Genomic DNA, 16932 nt, shown 5'->3' with positions numbered 1-16932 from the left:
GTGGCCTGGTTACACCAAACTACTGACATTAAGCTGAAACGCAATGGCATAATAAGAGATTTAAAGGGTTACAATTACATGCGGTATCATGTACTCTGAGAGTATGGCCAGGTGAATGCCGTTTAGGAAAAGTGGATTGTGAGTGGATTAGCAGGGTGCTCATATGCTGGTAGCATAGGGAATAGCAGATGTGTAACATAAGACATGGTTGATTAAAGGTTGTAAGTTGTGGGATAGCTGAACTTTAGCCTACGCTTGCACCCTGATGGTATCTAACTTAATTCCAGCAGGGGGGTTTGGAAGTGGACTTAGTGGCCCATTGGGGACCTATGAAGAGTGTTGCAAAGGCCTAGTGAGGGCTTGTGTAGGGAGTTTGCATATAATGCTGAGAAATTGTCCAAATTTTGAGTCCTGAGGTACAGGGTGAACATGAAATGCTTAGTAAAACACATCATGTGGGGGGGGGGGGGGCAGGCAATTTGTAAGTCGTAGAACATTTGAGGGGTTATTGGTTGTTAAAGAGGAGCAATTTACATAGGTATAATAGAGGTTGGACGGTAGCATACCCTGCAGTATAACTGATGATTGAAATGTCGGCCTGGTGAACATATAGGAATTGAAAACACCTTATCTTGATGTTATACGTACCTGCTGAGTCAATTATATGATGCCTGGTACCTAACTTGATACCGGGAGTCTAGGCTGAAACCTCTAAAATGCTAAAGTGACAGTACGGACATGAGACCGTAATGGCCATCAACCCTGCTAGTGGGGGACAGCGTATTAGGCCTGAATATGCTGGAGACCAAAACGCCATACACTTTACGCAGTAAGAGACAGAATTTTCAAATATATGCGAAAGACACTTGGAGTTCTGGTTTGGCTAACAAGTTCAGGAAATGTTAGACTTAATAAGGCTGAAGCGACAAGAAAGCGAAAAATGCACCCCGTGAAACCAAATATTTCTGGCTGAAGAAAACCATACTTCAATCAGGAATCAAACCTGACCCAGACATAAAGCATAGTACTTAACAAAATAATTACTTTGACAGGCCACATGGTGCCGATATTGGCATAACCACCTGCAAATCTCTTAAACAAATGGCTGAAAATCCGCTGAAATGAGGGGAATGCAAATGAAAGCCCTTACCCTTTATTTTAAGACTGCTCTCAAAGAGCCGAAATGAAAGTGCCAAACGTGACACAAAATAGCAAGATTTATGCGAGCATTGTTGCTGTGAGTAGTTGAACCTGCCGAACGAACCCGTTCAGTAAAACGCAAACCGACTTGCGGGGGGAGGGGGGCGTGTATGCGGGCGTCTGTGAATTGATAGCGTGGTGCCGAGGAAACCCGGTGAGTAGTAAGGTGACCAAGCTACTGGTCCTGACGGCGTAAGTGGTCAGACCTTGTGGAACCAACAGGCATCTGATGGTGCAGACGGCGTTCTGAGAGGCATCCGTCTGAATAGAATCACTGTGTGGCATGAACAGGCGCAAAGCCAGTGGCAGCAAATCGCGTGGAATGGACAGGCGCCTGGCAGAGGGGGCTCTCCGTGGGAGCAGGACCTCTGTGAAGCGATGCCGGTCAGGACCGCCTGTATACTTGACCCGGAAGTGCAACCCGACCTGGAAGGGAAAACCCACAGCAACGCTGGAACTCAAGTGCAGGTAAGGGGAGGAGGTATGGGTTTAAATTAGCCGGACAACTCCTCCCACAACTACAGGCTAACACCTTTACATATATATATATATTTAATAAATGTATAATCTATAAATAAAGATTGAACATGTTTCTACAACTCCTGTTTTTCCCCTCTATTGGTCACTTTTTCTCACTTGATCTGTGAAACAAATTAGCCGAAAAATCGTTGTACTGTTCAGTATCTACATAATATTTATATTATGTTAGGAATTTGTTCACTATATACAAGTCTAATAAACTCAAATGAGCCAAGAGTGTATAGTTGTTGACTCTGCTGATATAACTTACCAGCCAGCCCTCCAGGGTTAACAGCTAGGTACATACCTGCCCATCTTGCTCATATAGCACTGTAGAATTGTAATTTAAAAGCAAAGTCCTCTGCTGCAACATTGGGGAGTCAACACCAATATAGTGGTGGAAAGATGCATGGAGTATTGCTCAATGCTTTTCCAAAATTCTTTATAGCATCTTTAACGTTGCTGACATCCTGTCATAGCCGGTGAGTGAGAAGCCCTGTTTTCTCTTACTCCTGCCTCAAAACTTGACTTTGTGAATTGCACCCTTGCTGTTTTGACATGGCCCTGGAGTAAAATCCAACAAAATGTTCAAGAGTGGGCTAGTGGACACTGTCCATGGTTGATGAGGAATCAAACAATCAAATCTATCCAGTATATCTCTTTGCTATGTTGGCCTAATTGCCCCACACATTTAATGGGTGAATTCACTTGGCAGTTGTGAATATTAAGAAGCTGAATGCCCGTATGTGTTAATGGTCCATTTCCGATTTATCTCACTTACCTCACATAATAATGCCACATGTGCATTTCTGTAGATAGCAATATGGTGAATTTCTAAGTTAATGCAATAGTGATTTAATATGGTTTGCTTGTTCTAGGGTAATTGAGGAAATAAGATATGGTCATATTACAATTCACACAACAAAACATTCCCAGATACGACTTCCATCATTTAGGGGTAGGAGTGTAAGCACTAAAAATGTAGTATCAAAGTCTGTAGAGATTTATAAATTGATTAAAATATGTAGAAAAAGTTATAGAACATTGTCTTCTCTCTATTGCCTTTTAATATATTACATTTAACAGTGTGCTTTAATTAAATAAATAAATAAATTACTCATCTGTTCTATACCGATAGGCCCTCAAGATGGTTGCAGAGCCACATTTTTCTTTGATAATTGGTGGATGTGTGCTAGGATCTATATTGGCACTTATATAGGGTTTACTAAATCTAATGTTAAAGTGGCAAATAGTGTTGTCGCAAACCCGGAATTTTCGGTTCGCGAACGGCGAACGCGAACTTCCGCAAATGTTCGCGAACCGGCGAACCGCCATTGACTTCAATGGGCAGGCGAATTTTAAAACCAACAGGGACTCTTTCTGGCCACAATAGTGATGGAAAATTTGTTTCAAGGGGACTAACACCTGGACTGTGGCATGCCAGAGGGGGATCCATGGCAAAACTCCCATGGAAAATTGCACAGTTGATGCAGAGTCTGCTTTTAATCCATAAAGGGCAGAAATCACCTAACATTGACACCTGTCCTCAAAGCCCAGCCCTGATACACACTGACACAGAGCAGAATAGAGACTGTTCCCCCTACATAGGGTCACTTGGCAGATATGGATTGACACCTGTCCTCAAAACCCCTGATACACAGTGACACAGAGCAGAATAGAGACTGTTCCCCCTACATAGGGTCACTTGGCAGATATGGATTGACACCTGTCCTCAAAACCCCTGATACACACTGACACAGAGCAGAATAGAGACTGTTCCCCCTACATAGGGTCACTTGGCAGATATGGATTGACACCTATCCTAATGATCCCTGATACACACTGACACAGAGCAGAATAGGGACTGTTCCCCCTACATGGGGTCACTTGGCAGATATGGATTGACACCTGTCCTCAAAACCCCTGATACACACTGACACAGAGCAGAATAGAGACTGTTCCCTGTCCACAGAGACCATGATACACACTGACACAGAGCAGAATAGGGACTGTTCCCCCTACATAGGGTCACTTGGCAGATATGGATTGACACCTGTCCTCAAAACCCCTGATACACACTGACACCTGGCAGAATAGAGACTGTTCCCCCTACATAGGGTCACTTGGCAGATATGGATTGACACCTGTCCTCAAAACCCCTGATACACAGTGACACAGAGCAGAATAGGGACTGTTCCCCTTACATAGGGTCACTTGGCAGATATGGATTGACACCTGTCCTAATGATCCCTGATACACACTGACACAGAGCAGAATAGAGACTGTTCCCCCTACATAGGGTCACTTGGCAGATATGGATTGACACCTGTCCTCAAAACCCCTGATACACACTGACACAGAGCAGAATAGAGACTGTTCCCCCTACATAGGGTCACTTGGCAGATATGGATTGACACCTATCCTAATGATCCCTGATACACACTGACACAGAGCAGAATAGAGACTGTTCCCCCTACATAGAGTCACTTGGCAGATATGGATTGACACCTATCCTAATGATCCCTGATACACACTGACACAGAGCAGAATAGGGACTGTTCCCCCTACATGGGGTCACTTGGCAGATATGGATTGACACCTATCCTAATGATCCCTGATACACACTGACACAGAGCAGAATAGAGACTGTTCCCCCTACATAGAGTCACTTGGCAGATATGGATTGACACCTATCCTAATGATCCCTGATACACACTGACACAGAGCAGAATAGGGACTGTTCCCCCTACATGGGGTCACTTGGCAGATATGGATTGACACCTATCCTAATGATCCCTGATACACACTGACACAGAGCAGAATAGAGACTGTTCCCCCTACATAGGGTCACTTGGCAGATATGGATTGACACCTATCCTAATGATCCCTGATACACACTGACACAGAGCAGAATAGAGACTGTTCCCACTACATAGGGTCACTTGGCAGATATGGATTGACACCCATCCTAATGATCCCTGATACACACTGACACAGAGCAGAATAGGGACTGTTCCCCCTACATGGGGTCACTTGGCAGATATGGATTGACACCTATCCTAATGATCCCTGATACACACTGACACAGAGCAGAATAGAGACTGTTCCCCCTACATAGGGTCACTTGGCAGATATGGATTGACACCTGTCCTCAAAACCCCTGATACACACTGACACAGAGCAGAATAGAGACTGTTCCCCCTACATAGGGTCACTTGGCAGATATGGATTGACACCTGTCCTCAAAACCCCTGATACACACTGACACAGAGCAGAATAGAGACTGTTCCCCCTACATAGGGTCACTTGGCAGATATGGATTGACACCTATCATAATGATCCCTGATACACACTGACACAGAGCAGAATAGGGACTGTTCCCCCTACATTGGGTCACTTGGCAGATATGGATTGACAAATCCCTGACAAACAGCTACCACATGCAAGGAAGGCAGCAGGGGCGCAAATGACCCACTCCCGACGCGGGAAGGTAGTGACGACAAATAACAATACAGGACTCTTTAGAGGCCCTGTAATTGTAATCAGTCCACTTGAAATCCTTTAACTTTGATCAATTGGAGGGAAGTCTGGTGCAGAGCCACTGACCCATGCGCAGGGCCAGCCTTAGGCCTTTGGGCGCCCTGTGCAAGAAATCTTCCCGACGCGGGAAGGTAGTGACGACAAATAACAATACAGGACTCTTTAGAGGCCCTGTAATTGTAATCAGTCCACTTGAAATCCTTTAACTTTGATCAATTGGAGGGAAGTCTGGTGCAGAGCCACTGACCCATGCGCAGGGCCAGCCTTAGGCCTTTGGGCGCCCTGTGCAAGAAATTTTCCCGACGCGAGAAGGTAGTGACGACAAATAACAATACAGGACTCTTTAGAGGCCCTGTAATTGTAATCAGTCCACTTGAAATCCTTTAACTTTGATCAATTGGAGGGAAGTCTGGTGCAGAGCCACTGACCCATGCGCAGGGCCAGCCTTAGGCCTTTGGGCGCCCTGTGCAAGAAATCTTCCCGACGCGGGAAGGTAGTGACGACAAATAACAATACAGGACTCTTTAGATTTTCCAGACCCTGGGGTTGACATTAGTCCAGATTTACATCTTGTGACCCATGAGGATGTTCCAGGCACTACTTGTGAAATAAAGACAGATAATAAAGTGAATGATCCTTCTCCTTGGGACTTGCACCCTGTCGTTGAAGGTGGAGTAGGCAATGGCAAGAGCATGCTGTGGGTAGTCAGTGCAAACACTCTCTTCCCGGTGAATAATGAGGAGACTAACTATGATGACGTTATTTGCGTTGAAAGTAATGATGCCAGAGATCTTTTGAAACCATATGGAAGGAACGAATTGGTTAAAAGAAAGGCAAGAGACCACCTGCAAGAATACGCATAAGAGAAAGAAGAGAACAGGTGAAAAAGAGAAGCTGCAGACTGCCTATCTGCAAATAGTTGAGTTATGTCCTGAAGATGTCCGTGTTACCACAGTGCAGACTCTGTTTGATACACTACTGAGGAGAGTCAGAGAAACCCCAGATCTTCACGTATTGGATGAGTCGGTGCGTGGAGTTGCAGAGAACGTAGAACAAGAAATATTTAAACTTTTCCTGTGTACTGACAGCAGATATACATAGGGTCACTTGGCAGATATGGATTGACACCTGTCCTCAAAACCCCTGATACACACTGACACAGAGCAGAATAGAGACTGTTCCCTGTCCACAGAGACCATGATACACACTGACACAGAGCAGAATAGGGACGGTTACCCCTACATAGGGTCACTTGGCAGATATGGATTGACAAATCCCTGACAAACAGCTACCACATGCAAGGAAGGCAGCAGGGGCGCAAATGACCCACTCCCGACGCGGGAAGGTAGTGATGACAAATAACAATACAGGACTCTTTAGAGGCCCTGTAATTGTAATCAGTCCACTTGCACCAGTGGGCCTAAAAATTAGGCATGTACACATGCCTGAAAAATTTGGTATTGTTGCAACCGCTGCTGTAGCAGCGTCCAGAAAAATTGATGTTTGTTTCACAGGCAGAAAGTGCCCTAAAACATGGCGGCTTGAACCCTAGTTGGTGGCGGATAAGTCACGCAAGTCAAACGTCATTCAGAGCTAAAATACAGCAGCGTGTGGACCATTTTTAGCCCAAGGCAGCTCATCTCATCAGGCCTTTTTTAATCGAATGTATCGCCCAGTGTCAGTCCCTTCGGGATCCATCCCTCATTCATCTTAATAAAGGTGAGGTAATCTAGACTTTTTTGACCTAGGCGACTTCTCTTCTCAGTGACAATACCTCCTGCTGCACTGAAGGTCCTTTCTGACAGGACACTTGAAGCGGGGCAGGCCAGAAGTTCTATCGCAAATTGGGATAGCTCAGGCCACAGGTCAAGCCTGCACACCCAGTAGTCAAGGGGTTCATCGCTCCTCAGAGTGTCGATATCTGCAGTTAAGGCGAGGTAGTCTGCTACCTGTCGGTCGAGTCGCTCTCTGAGGGTGGATCCCGAAGGGCTGTGGCGATGCATAGGACTTAAAAAGGTCCGCATGTCCTCCATCAACAACACGTCTTTAAAGCGTCCTGTCCTTGCCGGCGTGGTCGTGGGAGGAGGAGGATGACTTCCACCTCTCCCCCTGTTAGATTCCCGTTGTGCTGTGACATCACCCTTATACGCTGTGTAAAGCATACTTTTTAATTTATTTTGCAAATGCTGCATCCTTTCCGACTTGTTGTAATTGGGTAACATTTCCGCCACTTTCTGCTTATACCGGGGGTCTAGTAGCGTGGACACCCAGTACAGGTCGTTCTCCTTCAGCCTTTTTATACGAGGGTCCCTCAACAGGCAGGACAGCATGAAAGACCCCATTTGCACAAGGTTGGATGCCGAGCTACTCATTTCCCGTTCCTCCTCCTCACTGATGTCATTGAAGGTATGTTCTTCCCCCCAGCCACGTACAACACCACGGGTACCAGATAGGTGACAACGAGCACCCTGGGATGCCTGTTGTGTTTGGTCTTGCTCCTCCTCCTCCTCAAAGCTACAATCCTCCTCTGACTCCTCTTCCTCACAATCCTCTTCCAGCGTTGCCGCAGGTCCAGCAAGCGATGCTGATAAGGCTGTTTCTGGTGGTGATGGTGACCACAACTCTTCCTCTTCCTCTTCACGCTCATCTACAGCCTGATCCAGCACTCTTTGCAGGGCACGCTCCATGAAGAAAACAAATGGTATGATGTCGCTGATGGTGCCTTCGTTGCGACTGACTAGGTTTGTCACCTCCTCAAAAGGACGCATGAGCCTACAGGCATTGCGCATGAGCGTCCAGTAACGTGGCAAAAAAATTCCCAGCTCCCCAGAGGCTGTCCTAGCACCCCGGTCATACAAATATTCATTAACAGCTTTTTCTTGTTGGAGCAGGCAGTCGAACATTAGGAGTGTTGAATTCCAACGTGTAGGGCTGTCGCAAATCAAGCGCCTCACTGGCATGTTGTTTCGCCGCTGGATATCGGCAAAGTGAGCCATGGCCGTGTAGGAACGCCTGAAATGGCCACACACCTTCCTGGCCTGCTTCAGGACGTCCTGTAAGCCTGTGTACTTATGCACAAAGCGTTGTACGATCAGATTACACACATGTGCCATGCACGGCACATGTGTCAACTTGCCCAACTTCAATGCCGCTATCAAATTTTTTCCATTGTCACACACCACTTTGCCGATATCCAGTTGCTGTGGAGTCAGCCACTTTTCCACCTGTGCGTTCAGGGTGGACAGGAGTGCTTGTCCGGTGTGACTCTCTACTTTCAAGCAAGTCAAACCCAAGACGGCGTGACACTGCCGTATCCGGGATGTGGAATAGTACCTGGGGAGCTGGGGGGGTGCCGTTGATGTGGAGCAAGAAGCAGCGGCACAAGAGGACTCAGCCGAGGAGGTTATGGAAGAGGATGGAGTAGGAGGAGTAGAGGAGGTGGCAGCAGGACTGCCTGCAATTCGTGGCGGTGTCACCAACTCCTCTGCAATGCCACGCATTCCTTGCTTGTCAGCCGTCAGCAGGTTTACCCAATGCGCAGTGTAGGTGATATACCTGCCCTGACCATGCTTTGCAGACCAGGTATCAGTGGTCAGATGGACCCTTGCCCCAACACTGTGTGCCAGACATGCCATGACTTCCTTTTGCACAATCGAGTACAAGTTGGGGATTGCCTTTTGTGAAAAGAAATTCCGGCCTGGTACCTTCCACTGCGGTGTCCCAATAGCTACAAATTTTTTGAACGCCTCAGACTCAACCAGATTGTATGGTAAAAGCTGGCGGGCTAATAGTTCGGACAAGCCAGCTGTCAGACGCTGGGCAAGGGGGTGACTTGGTGACATTGGCTTCTTACGCTCAAACATGTCCTTGACAGACACATGACTGTGGGCAGATGAGCAGGAACTGCTCAAGGCGGGAGACGGAGTGGCGGATGGTTGAGAGGGGGCAAGAAGGACAGCAGTGGTTGACGTGGCTGAAGATGCTGGACCAGGAGGAGGATGGCGGCTTAGAGTAGGCGTGCTGCTTGTACTCATGTGTTGATCCCATAGGCGTTTGTGATGTGAGATCATGTGCCTACTCAAAGCAGTTGTACCTAGGTGGGTGTTGGACCTCCCACGACTCAGTTTCCTTTGGCACAGGTTGCAAATGGCATCGCTGTTGTCAGAGGCAGACACACAAAAAAAATGCCACACTGCTGAGCTCTGCAATGACGGCATTCTGGTGGTGGCAACAGCATGCGTTGATTGGCGTGCTGTCTTGCTGACCCGTCTGACTGTGCATGCTGTCTGACTGTGCCACTAGCTCCTTGCGACGACCCCCCCCTGCTTCCAACTGGTCTCCTCCTCCTCCTCTCTGTCTCCCCATCTGAACTTTCGCCCTGTTCTTCTTCTCTTCTAGCGGGCACCCACGTGACATCCATGGATGCATCGTCATCATCAACCGCTTCGCTTGTATCTGACAACTCAGAAAAGGAAGCAGCAGCGGGTACAACATCATCATCATCACACCGTACCTCCATGTGTTTAATGCTGCCTGCCTGAGACATATCCCTGTTATCTACATCCTCTAGCAATAATGGTTGCGCATCACTCATTTCTTCAAACGGGTGTGTGAATAACTCCTCTGACATACCAAGTAAAGCGGCTGTGGTGCTAGTTTTGGTGGTGGCGGCAGGCGGGTTAGTGCTATCTTGAGAGGTGCCTGAAGCTAAGCTGGAGGAGGATGGTGCGTCAAGGTTCCGAGCGGAGGCTGTACAAGATTGGGTGTCCTGTGTTAGCCAGTCAACTAAGTCCTCAGAACTTTTCAAGTTCAGGGTACGTGACTTCTGAAAACTGGGCATTATTCTAGGGCAAAAGGGAATCACAGCACCACGACCACGACGGCCCCTGCGGGGTGGCCTGCCTCTGCCTGTCATTTTTGGGGGGATTTGTGGTACTATGCGTGCAAGCTACTGTGAGACCAGATATGACTGGCAATGTGCACTGGAACAGTGCTGCAGAGCACACACTGTAGGCCTGAGACACCCGCTTGAAGACAAGTAACTGCTATTCAATCTATAACAGTGAAAAACAAATTTTGGTTGTAAAAGCACGCTATAGAGACACAAGATATGAGTGGCAACTGTCAAAGCACACTGGCACAGGTCTGCAGAGCACACGCTTAAGTAGGCCTGAGACACCCGCTTGAAGACAAGTAACTGCTATTCAATCTCTAACAGTGAAAAACAAATTTTGTTTTTAAAAGCACGCTATAGAGAAACCAGATATGATTGGCAATGTGCACTGGAACAGTGCTGCAGAGCACACACTGTAGGCCTGAGACACCCGCTTGAAGACAAGTAACTGCTATTCAATCTATAACAGTGAAAAACAAATTTTGGTTGTAAAAGCACGCTATAGAGACACAAGATATGAGTGTCAACTTTCAAAGCACACTGGCACAGGTCTGCAGAGCACACGCTGAAGTAGGCCTGAGACACCCGCTTGAAGACAAGTAACTGCTATTCAATCTATAACAGTGAAAAACTAATTTTGGTTGTAAAAGCACTCTATGGAGACACAAGATATGAGTGGCATCTGTCAAAGCACACTGGCACAGGTCTGCAGAGCACACGCTGAAGTAGGCCTGAGACACCCGCTTGAAGACAAGTAACTGCTATTCAATCTATAACAGTGAAAAACAAATTTTGTTTTTAAAAGCACGCTATAGAGACACCAGATATGATTGGCAATGTGCACTGGAACAGTGCTGCAGAGCACACACTGTAGGCCTGAGACACCCGCTTGAAGACAAGTAACTGCTATTCAATCTATAACAGTGAAAAACAAATTTTGGTTGTAAAAGCACGCTATAGAGACACAAGATATGAGTGGCAACTGTCAAAGCACACTGGCACAGGTCTGCAGAGCACACGCTGAAGTAGGCCTGAAACACAGACGCTTGCAGACAACTAACTGCTCTTCTATTACAGTGAAAAAAAAATATTTATTTTAAATCTAAAGCTTAACCAATTGTTAAAACAGATATGAGTGGTGGCACTGACTGTGCAAATGGGCAAGGCATCCAACCTCACACAGAAGCTGGCAGGCAGGCAACTGCTCTTCTATTACAGTGAAAATGTTTTATTTATTTTAAATCTAAAGCTTAACCTATTGTTAAAACAGATATGAGTGGTGGCACTGACTGTGCAAATGGGCAAGGCATCCAACCTCACACAGAAGCTGGCAGGCAGGCAACTGCTCTTCTATTACAGTGAAAAAAAAATATTTATTTTAAATGTAAAGCTTAACCGATTGTTAAAACAGATATGAGTGGTGGCACTGGGCAAGTGGGCGCAGTATATGCTGTGAGCCTGACACACAGGCTGGCAGGCAGGCACCTGCAATTACATTACACAGGAAAAAAAAAAAAAAAAAGCAGCCTGATGTTCTAGCCCTAAAAAGGGCTTTTTGGGGTGCTGTCCTTACAGCAGAGATCAGATGAGTCCTTCAGGATTGTAGTGGACACTGAATACCCTAGCCTAGCTATCAATTTCCCTATGTAATCAGCAGCAGCTAAACTTTCCCTCCTCTCACTAAGCATGCATCTTCCGAATGAATCGAAAATGGATGCTGGGAGGGAGGTTGGAGGGTGTGGAAGGGAGGGAGTGCTGCTGATTGGCTGGAATGTGTCTGCTGACCGAGAGGCACAGGGTCAAAGTTTGCCCAATGATGACGAATAGGGGGCGGATCGAACTGCGCATGTGTCCGCCCGCCGCGGCGAACGCGAACAAGCTAATTTCGCCGGGAACTGTCCGCCGGCGGACAGTTCGGTACATCACTAGTGGCAAACTAATCATTTTTACCTTTACCGTCATGATAACAATTATGAATAGTTCAGCCCAAGGGAACATTTTGTGGACCGTTCCACATATATTGACTTAAGCCCCTTCTAAAACCAGACCCATACAAAGTCCATCCTTATACCATAATGTATTCTATCAATCACATTGTGACACCAAATTTTTTGTTTCAGAATATTGTATGAGCTTATATTTATTAATTCCACACCTGCTGTATTATCCTTTGTACTGCATTCAAATCTTATACCCAAAACAATACCCCCAAACTGTGCTATATAATTAACTCTTAATATGGGACATTAGAGTGGTACTGTCTATTCTATACTTTGAGGTGCTATTTCTCTCTCAGTATTATAAGTGTTATGGGTGAACAATGAAATTGTATCAAAATCAGACCAGGACCTTTTCAGGACCCAACTCTGGGTAGAAGCCCCTGTTGGCCCCACCCTAGCAACACATGTGATAATCCTCATGCCCAACATCTCTTATGACCCTTTCACTTTTTGGAATAAAACTGTATTTTTCTCTAAAATAAAACATTAAGTACGGTAATCCATAACTAAATCCTACATGCTACAAATATCTGTTTTGATATTTTCAATTTTGTGGATCTCCAACGCATTGCACATTAAATGACCTGTAACATGTATGTCTTGTTGCTATTGCTCTAAACTCATAGATTGGTTTGTCATTTAATGTTTCTATTACTCAGGTGCCCTAATGCTAATTGCCTGGATGACGACTGGAAGTATCGGGATGCTTATGGCTCGTTATATGAAGAATGCAGCTGAGAGACCAATCCTGGGAAAGGCTATCTGGTTCCAGGTGGGAGAAGACTTATTTACATTAGTCTTTCTTAATTGAGAGTGTAAACTAAGATAATCTCTCCAGCCTCCATGATGCTTTATTTAACATGTATGCATCCAAGATATCTTCTCCTCAAACCCATCAGTAGTGTTTAGTATAAAGCAAGTCGGACATACTAAACAATTACAGGGTTGTTTTGAGGCTTAGAGAATTTATCCAGTTTGGTTATTTTGACTTTTATTTTTAGAATTACTTTAAATTCTCACTTCAGTGAATAAACGGTCTCTTGCTTGTTCTAAATGTCCAAACTTGGGTGGGGGAGGGGGAAGTGTAATGTACAAAATACAGAAATACGTTTGACAAAAAACAAGCAGGTATATCATGGTCACCCACTTAATGGTCAAGCAACTGCTAAGTTGCTTCCTGTGCTAAGAGATGACATTCTGCAAAGCAGGTCACAGAGCCTTCAAATCCCTCACCATTAATATTCTCTCCCATTGATACCGGAGAAACTGACGGAAGCCAAGCACAGAGAGATGGACACAGGTTTCTTCAGGAAGGAAGAGATTCTTTATTGGATCACCGATCGGGACTCAGAGGGACTAGCGTCACCAAAATACAGCAAAGTCTGAGTACTGAATACATAGAGTACATTCCTTATATAGCACTGTAGCTCCTCCCACAATTAACTACACCCACACATACCCTTAACCTATTTAATAAATAGAGTCTAAACTCATCCATCCGGTCTAACCACGTGGCTCATCTGATACAAAGGAGAGGGACGCGTAATTCCAGTTCTTACATTCCTGCACCTGGTCAGTACAGTGATAACAGTATCTTAGCTACGTGTAATTAACTAACTGATACTACAAACACATATACATACATATGCCTTGTGGCAATCTTAGCCTGCTAAACTTGTATTTTACTGGAATTACATCACATTCCCCCCTTTGATGCCTCTGATATTTCACAATTACTTGAGGCATCACTTAACCTTGGTTTGCATATACCTCAGGTTACCATGAACCAGACCAGACTTATCTTATGATGTGAATCTTTTAACACTCATCTTCCTGCATTGGTTCTCCTTGATCTAGAGCCTTATACTTATATATCGCCATTATCTGTGCAGCAGCCTTCCTCTCTGCTATACTTCCTATCAGGCTTTGCACAGACCTAACTACTAAGGGTATAAGACACGGTAGGAGTAGACACAACAGTAAAATCAGTAGGACTCCACCTACCACTGCCTTAAGCCCTCCAAACCACTCATACCAGCTACCAAACCAACTACTTGGATTGTACCCTTTCCATACCTGAGTAGGCACATGCACTAGTTTAACCATATGGCTAGTAAGCTCAGCTATTGCTTGCCCTTCGTCATCTATTTGAAGACAGCAATTGCTCAGGTTAAACTTCCCACATACACCTCCCTCTACTGCCAAAAGGTAATCCAAGGCTAATCTATTTTGGTACACTGCTGTCCTCATCCTGGTATTATGCTTCGCTAGAAGATTGAGTGCTTGTGAGGTCTCATTAGTAATAATCTCAACCACCGCCTGTAATCTTATAATACGGTTGAGCATATAAATTGGGGTTCTATAACCAAAGGTACCATCTTCTGCCCACGTGGCTGGCCCATAATAATCTATGATACGCTGGGGAGGCCATTCATTATCTTCCCAGGTGCCTATCTCTAAGGGTCCCCTTTTCTTCCTATGATTCACATCATACACTTTAACACCTAAAGTCTCACCTGTTTCAATCGGTAACAAGAAGAAGGATGGTTTGAGCATACCCAACACACATGCCCCTTCCCAGTCCTGTGGCAACTCCGAATAGGCTTTCTTACCACAGATCCAGTACAAATTTGCTGGGGCTCTCCAGGTAGATGTGATGGATAAATCAAACCACACATCCTTTAAACTGGCATATCTAGCAAACGGGTTAGATGGTTCTGAGACATTTGAAGCCGACCACCAAGTTGTATTTTTAGTATCATCATCATAAGCTTTTTGCCCTAGACAAGTTAATTCTCCTACAGAAGTATTATACATTATTCCTTTCCTTGCTATGCAAACATAACCTATGATGGAGGTCTTTAATCTCCACTCAGATTTACCTCTAACACTCAAATGATAATCGGCTTGTGTAGATATTAGTTGGTCAACTGCCTCAGAACCGGACATTACCTCCTTTGCTTCCCAAGGCCATTGGTCTCCCATGTTAGTACCTCCACACACATAGCAGTTGGTAACATTAAGACTACCGGCAATACTTTCAGCTAGGTCAATGAACAGGTTTTTAGCGTTATGGGGGATCTTATTATCTATACTCATCTCTTCATAAAAGGAATGGTATACTTGATGAGTCTGGGAGGATACCGTATCAGTCTCTATTCCTATAAACAATAATGTCCCAGGATCTAAACCCGTCCCGTATATCTGAAACCCAAATAAATTTCCATACTTATCTAGGAACTTGTCGGGGTTATTAATAAGTATATGGACTGGGTTGCATTCCATAGACTTACAATAAGGGCTAGTCGGCAACTTAGTCACTATCATGTCTTTATCTACTGTCTGTCCCCAAGTCGCCCACCCCACACAAGACCAATATGGACAAAAGTTATAGTCTTTATTTGGGCATCTAGGACTCACATATTTATTTTTACTACTGGGACAAATATATTTATCATTAGACCCATACGTCCTCTCCCATCTAAGATCCCCACATACATTCCACGGTTTTCTACCACTTGATATCGCCTTACATGCATCAAATAGCAGAACACCCGAAGAATGTACGGATTCTAACACCGTCTTATTAATTAGGGTCCCCTGAGGATCTCCATTCCTGAGAGTCAACCAAATTGTACGAGGTTGATACTCTGGACTGAAGCACTTAGGTTCTCCTACTCCTAAATGGCACACACTATAGTCTATATTTAGGTATCTACATCTTGATACCTCTCCTTTACATTCGTATTGTGAATGCCAAATTAGGGTTTGGGAAATATGGTTACCTGTTCTCGTAGTCTTAATGCATACCTCACAGCTAGGAGTGTCGGTACCTCTACCTTCCTGAATATAAAAACACATATAAATAAACACAATCAAAAGCACATCTTTCGCCGTCATCCTCAGTCTTCGTCCGTGCGATGGAACCTCAGCTTCCAGGATGTGAGGGCTGCAGGGAATGGAGTTCTGCTCGTCTTCACAGGTGTCCCTTCGAGACTTTCCTGGCTTATACACTATGTGTTGGTAAGCGGACAGGCTTTATTATGGCCTTCTCACTCACACCTGTAACAATAAAATTTGTAATCCACAATAATTCCTCGTTACTCCGACTGAGTAGTGCGTTTCAACCGGATCTTGCAGGGATTCTCTGGATCTGCTGTAATTTGCCAAGAATCGACTGCTGCTGGTTTAACCCTGGAGTGATGTATCCACGGAGTTACTTCGGCTACTTTTATCGCTGTAGGGGTAGACAAAAGAACAACATAAGGACCTTTCCACTTGGGCCCTAACGGTACATTATTCCACTCTTTAATCCACACTTGGTCTCCTGGATGATAACTATGAACAGGGGGATAAATATTCACAGGTAATCTATCTTGTACCCATTTCTGTACCTCCTCCATAGTCTTACCCAACTCTACAACCTGCTGCCGGGTAATTCCTTCTCCCAACTGACTCAAGTCCCCCCTTAAGTTACCAAGTACGGGAGGTGGTCGCCCATACATGATTTCAAAAGGAGAGAGGCCCATCCTTCTGGTAGGGGTACTGCGGATTCGCAATAAAGCTATGGGTAAGAGAACGTTCCACTTAAGTTGGGTTTCCTGACACATTTTAGCCAACTGGTTCTTTATAGTTCTATTCATTCTCTCTACCTTACCAGAACTCTGGGGTCTATATGCAGTATGAAGCCTCCACTTTATACCAAGCATATGAGTCAGTTGTTGTAGGCACTGATGAACAAAAGCTGGACCATTGTCCGATCCTATAGAACAGGGTAGT

The 16932-nt window shown here is 45.2% G+C and overlaps 1 protein-coding gene across 1 annotated transcript in view; it reads left to right on the top strand.

The window, feature by feature from the left end:
* The window catches only part of LOC134567961 (putative ferric-chelate reductase 1), a 69634-nt gene that overhangs the window by 32636 nt on the left and 20066 nt on the right, over window positions 1-16932 (top strand). The window contains exon 10 of the mRNA XM_063426139.1: window positions 12813-12925. Coding sequence (XP_063282209.1) covers window positions 12813-12925 — 113 coding nt within the window. The remainder of the gene's footprint in view (window positions 1-12812; window positions 12926-16932) is intronic.

Source organism: Pelobates fuscus, chromosome 7 (genome assembly GCF_036172605.1).
Source record: "Pelobates fuscus isolate aPelFus1 chromosome 7, aPelFus1.pri, whole genome shotgun sequence".
Classification (NCBI taxonomy): Eukaryota; Metazoa; Chordata; class Amphibia; order Anura; family Pelobatidae; genus Pelobates; species Pelobates fuscus.
Note: the sequence above shows the minus strand (reverse complement) of the source record. Positions and strands in the feature narration are given on the sequence as shown.